The following is a 6,682-nucleotide window of genomic DNA, read 5'->3' as shown; positions in this document are numbered from 1 at the left end:
TCTGTATTCAAAACAAATCAAAAAATTTTCAGCATTAATAATGGGTAACAACACCCTCCCCCCCCAAAAAAAAAAATAAAAGAAGAAACCCAAACAAAAACAGGGGCATGGGTATTTCAGCGCACACCACCCCCCAAATCAAATCAACATTTTGAAATTGAATTATAAGAGCAGTGAGGAAGTATTCACAATCCAAATTTGTCTTGTATGAGATTCTATGCAGAAATGCATACAAAATGTTCACAACTGCTTTTAAAAAATGTAATTTCTTTTCTTTAAGTTAAAAAAAAAAACAAAGAAAAACAAAACAAACAAACAGAAAAACCTAAAGCAAGTTAGATAATAAATTTGCAATCAAAACATAACAAGAAGATTCTCAGTCATGAACATATTGTTAATTCCTGTAAACAGCACTTACAGGATATGACAAAGCATCAAACTCGTGACAAGTTCTAGGGCATAAAGATGATCCCAAAATATGCCAGTACTTCCTGGGTAAGACTTTTATGTCAATAGTTTGTATTTTTGCTTCTGGAATCAACCAAGTTTGAAAACTTTGATGATACCATCCAGATAATTGATCACATAAAGGTGGCCTTCTGCTGTAAGATGAATACCTGAAGGACGGCGGATTGGCTCCGAAAGTTGAATTTTACATAAATAATATCCATTAGGTGCAAATACCTGAAAAAATTACACATAAATGGATAGAAAAACTGGCTGCTTAATAAATTTCCAAAATTTTATTTTGCTAACTTTTAAGATCACAATAAATGTTAACTTACCTTAATTAAATATAATTTATACATTTAACTTGTACACACTCAAGATTCTTGTCTACATAAAACTATGCTTATAACATTCTGAAGCTTTTAACCCATCTACCCTGCCTTTGGTAATCTGTTGACAATGTCTAATGCTGGGTTTTCCAGCTGGTTTCATTTACTGTCTATCAGGGATTTTTATCAGTGGTCATAGTACTTCACATATATTTAGACATTTTATTTGTAATTTGTACCAAAATTCAATTCATATCAGACATTTGCAACAATCACAGGAACAAACATTTAACGACTTGTCAAATAGTACCACCAGAATTCACTCTGCAGTAAAGCCTTTCATTAGTCCACAGGTGCAGAATAACCCTGAGCAAAGACTTCTTATGTATTCTTCAAAAATGTTAAAGTTCATCACAGATAATACATTGTCACAACACTTTGTACATGACAATATTACTCTGAAGATTTTATCAGAGAGTACATTAGGAAATACTACTAACTGCAAAGTTAAAGGTGGACAAAGTGCTACACAAATCAACTTAATTATTAATTATCCTAGGTTATCACAGGTCTCAGTTTCTGAAAAAAAAAAAGTTAAATACACCACACAAATACAAAAATGCAACTTTTTTTTTTTCATTTAAACCAATCTCTTACCTGTATCCTGTCATTTTTACTGTCTGCCACAATCCAATTGCCAGCATCATCACAGGCAATTCCAGAAGGCTCAAACAGCTCACCTGGTCCAGACCCCTTGCGTCCAAGAATTCTGTGTAGTTCTCCCTTTAGGCTTGTCATATACAAACAACTTGATCCTGCAGAGACCACAGATCAAATCAAATTCAACCATATTCAAGCGTATTTAAAGAAACACCAGTTTCTTAAGCATAAAATACTGACATTCTTCCAAGCTTACCAAATCTATCCAACTTGCTCTTACTTTTCTAACCAACACACCAGTCCCTGATGGCTACGTAGGGATGGGCTAGTCATACAAGAACACAACAAAGATGGATTTGCTGCACAACTGTAGATTTTATTCAGAGTTTTACTTGGCGGCTGGCCTGCCGTCTCTTCACTCTCACTTCCAAATCAAAAAGCTTCTCTCAACCCTAAAGCTATGCTACTTATTCTATATCCGCCTAATGTTACAGAACCATCCACCCCCTTTTCCCATGGTCTCGTCACGACCTTTCCTGGCGCCAGTGGTCACTTCCACCCTGTCCTGTCTGGTCATGGTCTCCCCAAGTGGCTCAGGCAACTTCGTAACTTCGGGTGTAACAAAAGGTCCAGTAGCCAGCAGCCATGGGTGAACAGTTCAAGTCTGGCTATTACATATGCAACGTGTGAGAAAGGGACTGTCCTGGGACCTGGGAGCTATTCGACCCCCTACCCTCTACAAAACAAAGACATAACTTAGTGCACTACAAGAGTGCTACATGTTAAAGCTTTTTCTGACTTTACTGGCTTATATGATTTGTGAAAACTGATAATGTTCACTCAAATGGGTATACAGATGTCATATGAAGATTTCGATGCAGCGCAAATCCTTCAGGCAACTCCACCATAGTCTATTGTTCAAGTGGTACACTGTTAAGTTTAACTATGTTCTTTGAAGAGAGTAAGAGGCTTTTATTGGAAGCTTCACCAAATCAAGATCTGATCCTTAGAAAGCTTTATGCTGGTAGATGAAGAAGTGTTGGCACTTGTCATCTACTAACACTGGCACTACACTATATGAGAAACAGATGTAAAAGTGACTTGCACCCACCCAGGTCGCTGGTAAGAACCTCTCCCTGGTGAACAGCCAGAAAGCGGCATTTTGAGCTTTGAGGTGGATTGAGAAGTGGCTGGTATGAATGTGAGGACATTTGACCATCCTCTGTGAAGATCAGAATGCGGGGGTTCTGCCAAAGAGTATCTAGAACAACCAGCTGCTCATCATGTGTCATTCCCAACCCTGTTGTACAACACAAAATTATATGTACCTGCGTACAGATAAACATATACAAAAGAACAATAGGCAGCAGAAAATGGTATCTAATTTTCTTTATCTCATCAAACAAAATCAAACCCAAAAAACCTGCAATGCATAATGAGCATTTTTAGAATATTGTAAAAGCGAAGAATACAATTTTTCATAATGTATACTGTATTAATATAAAATTAAGTAAATATGTCCTACTTTCACACTTATTTCAAAATTATTTGATGATATGCATAATATGAACAGATCTATGGAACAGAAAGTCGTTACTTCACAAAATAAATTGATGAGCGAAAAAGACTAACCGTAAGGGATGTGCATCTTCTTATTTCCTATAGTTTTTATAAAACTGCCCTGTGGGTCAAAGTGATGTATGCAGCAAAAATCCTTCACAAAAATCTCATCCTTTTTGTTTACTACCACTGCTGATGGTCTGTTCAACTTGAACAAATGAAAGCAACAAACATACAAACACAAATCAGAATGTGCAATATCCTAATACATATGAGGACTTAATGCGGGCACATTCACACATTACATGCAAATTTTCAATCTCCGTAATGCTCTCCAAAGCAAATGTTGCTTTAAAGCAGATATTAATATAAAAATACTCAAGTGCAAATGTGTTTGATGCAAATCAAAAGAACACAAACTAAACCAAAAAAACACATATTCACACACCCCTATCAAAATATAAAAAGCAGAACGAATAGCAGGTTGGTAATGGAAATAAAGTTTGAAAAATTAAGGGAAACAAAGCATCAATTACATACAAATTTCTTACAAAAGTCAATTTCAATTTTTAACAAACCCTTTGTCCAAAAGAATTTGTGATGTGACCATTCTGGTATATTTTCATTTTATTGTTCCCAGTATCAGCCACTATTACAGCTCCAGTGCTGTTGGTACAGACACCAATGGGAAAATAGAAGCTGCCACATATCTTCTGAACACACTTGGCATAAACTTCTGTGAATGAAGAATTTGTTTTACAAATGAAAAGTTAACGGGTACACACAATGATGCACTTATGTGCACATGTAGATATGAATGTACTGCTGGAAAGACATACACAAATACCAATGACAGGCAAAAGTGTCGAACATCCGTTTTAAGCTCAAAAGCTGAAGCACTTTAAGTTGTTATGTTTTATTTTCTCTTCCTTTAGCTAAGTGCATGTACATTTTAACATCTACTTTCAATGGTCAAATGACGTAAGATGGTCTTCTTTGGCCATATAACCTGGCACAACACCTTGTCAAAAACTTTCCTGATAGGCATCTTGGAGTGTAGTCAATGGCGCAGTGGCCTGACAAAAAACTGGCTTACAAATGTCAAAGACTGGACTGGTTGTCCTGTACAGGACCTACTATCACCCAAAATAGGCAAGAGTGGCAGGCCCTGTCATCTGCTGCATCTATCCATGTGCTGCCCCCAACATTCACATATACTTAAGCATATTCACTTACATTTTCATGGATAATTCTGTTACTAACAAGTGTCGTAGAAAACAGCGTGGCACTTTTTTGAACATAAAATGATTAAATAATAAATGTCTGAATATATAAATGACAAAGAATAAACCCAAATAAAACAAATGTTTAACTCGCTCATTGTGCCACCATTTCCATGATGACCATTAAAAATCATGAACAAACTAGCATCATAAATGAGTTAACATGGGAAAGACACTTAAAAATAGTTACTTTAGAAGTTGAATTTGCTGACAACTTAAAATTATATACATATATGCATTTCAATGCTTACCGAAGTATCCTTTTCCAACATGCACCATGTGGGATCGCATGTCCAGCCTTTCGTAAGATACGTTAATGGATCTAGGAAAAGAACTTGACAGAGCATCCGATTGTAGTCTTGAGAAAACCACAACCTTTGAAGCCAGTCTTCCTTTTGATACACTGTCGTGCTCTTGTTCCTGGCTCTCCTTCAACTCTTTTGAAGATGTTGCAGGGCAACCAACAAAAATATTTGTGTCCGGTGCAGGTGCTGGCAGTTTCTTCCTATTTTCCTCTGCAAGTTTACTTTGACTATTTGAATCATTGAAAAATGAAGAGTTCTCCAAACCCATCAGCCGTTTGTCAGAAAATTCATCCTCATCTGAAACCCACACAAAATCTTCTTCCAACTCAGAGGAATCACATATCTGTAAGTCTGTCTCTGTGTGATAAATTTCTGTAGGATTTGCATTACTAGAAACATTTAACGTTGATTCTGGAGAAGGTATAGCAAACGAATGAACAGCTGTGTTTGATTTGGTGGAAGATACATTAGACATATCTACAGTAAAGTCTGTTTCTGACTGTTCAAGAAAGCACTTGAATGAATTAATTGATGAATCATCAGAACTGGCATGTGACCCTTCAGAGCTTGAAGATTTCTGCAACTTTTTGTAAACTTCTCCCACCATGCATTCTCCACACTTGTTTTCTGGAATGTTTGGTGAAAATCTTGAGTCTATAGTGACTACTTTCTTTATTTGTTCAGAATTACCATGCGTTATGTCTACCTCTTCTGGGCAAAGGTCCACTGCACAAATACGCACACAAGAAGGTAGATTTTTAGTAGCACCAACATGCTGATGCTTACGTGGACCTGTGTTTTTACTGATGTTTGGAATTTTTTTCAAAACCTTGGATACATCATCTGCCTCTCCAAATTTTACACTGGTTGCAGAATTTACTGCTTTCTCCAAATTATCATAAGCTGGTGCTTTTTGACTGGGAGCATCAGATTGCATTGATTTCACCCAGAACACCTGCTTGCTCAATACCATTCCACACTTGTCAACTTCACTTAAAGTTGCAAGGTAAGTTTTAGTCAAAAATTCGTGGGCATTGCTGTAGAAAACTATGCCAGTCATGTTTCCAAAACCTTTTTCTTCTTCATAATCCAGCTGCTGCCAAGTTTCCTCAAATTTGGAGTATACATTCTGAACAGCTTTGCCAAGCAGATCCTCACTTCTCCCCTTGAGCAGACCTTCAGCATCCATGCAGACCTGCATCAAGTGAGCATTAGCACTATGAATCCTGTTCTTCAGGGTCTCCAGCTTTGATAACCGGTCCTCAACAGTTTTTGTCAATGCCAGTTCTATTTCTTGCTGAAAATTCTGAAGTTGTTGCCAAAGCTCCATGGTCATACTTGCTATATGATCATTTATTTCATCTTTCTTCATTTTCAAAGTGGCCTTACATACATCAACCTTGGATATAAAATGCTGCATTTGGTTGATGCGTTCGTAACTGGCCTTAAGTTTTTGCTTGAATTTCTCTAGCTCCATTAGCAGCAGTAATGTATGATCCAGAACAAATATACCAGACCTGTGAATATAAATGATTTCTGACCTCAATAAATTTGTTTAAATTTAGACACATTAAAAAACAAAAAACATCATGAGTACGGAAGCAGCTGATTTGAAACACGTTTTCGAGGCAGTAAACGATAAGTCACGCTAAATTAAAGCTGGAACAACTCGACGATCAACATAACCAAAGATGTCACAAACCTTGGCGACAGTCACCCGCAAGTGTGAAATTTCTTCACATTCGATCGTTGCTGCATATGATTTTATTTGAATATAGTTCTTTTATTATTATTACAATGCTTTTTTGATTTTTATTTCATCGGCAAATGTTGAAAATTTGTTGCCTTTTATATAACTCTTCTCGAAGTCCACGCACTTATGAATTGTGTGTACTCGTAGATCCACGAACTTAACATGTCGTCCGTGGTAGATCTGTAACATTATTTATGATCAAAGATGACGTGAAGGCGAGAAACCTAGCTGTTAAAACTGCAATTATTGTTAATTCTAATTAATTTTCTGATGCACATTCCTCTGTAAAATAAGTAACAGAACTTTAATTACGTCTGAATGAGTATTAAACAACTACTTTTT

General features: G+C 36.5%; 1 protein-coding gene across 1 annotated transcript; it reads right to left on the bottom strand.

Annotated features, from left to right (window-relative positions):
* Positions 1–59: 59 nt before the first annotated feature.
* LOC112564883 lies at positions 60–6,673 on the bottom strand. Its single transcript, XM_025239982.1, has 7 exons — positions 6,290–6,673; positions 4,534–6,104; positions 3,578–3,735; positions 3,072–3,207; positions 2,551–2,739; positions 1,437–1,594; positions 60–684 (listed from the first exon to the last, which is right to left on the bottom strand). The coding sequence occupies exons 2-7, from the start codon at positions 6,062–6,064 to the stop codon at positions 538–540; spliced, it is 2,319 nt and encodes a 772-aa protein (XP_025095767.1). The 5' UTR covers positions 6,065–6,104; positions 6,290–6,673; the 3' UTR covers positions 60–537.
* Positions 6,674–6,682: the final 9 nt, after the last annotated feature.

The sequence above is a fragment of the Pomacea canaliculata genome, linkage group LG5 (genome assembly GCF_003073045.1).
Source record: "Pomacea canaliculata isolate SZHN2017 linkage group LG5, ASM307304v1, whole genome shotgun sequence".
Lineage (NCBI taxonomy): Eukaryota > Metazoa > Mollusca > Gastropoda > Architaenioglossa > Ampullariidae > Pomacea > Pomacea canaliculata.
The sequence above is the reverse complement of the archived record's forward strand: the minus strand, read 5'-3'. Positions and strand labels throughout refer to the sequence as shown.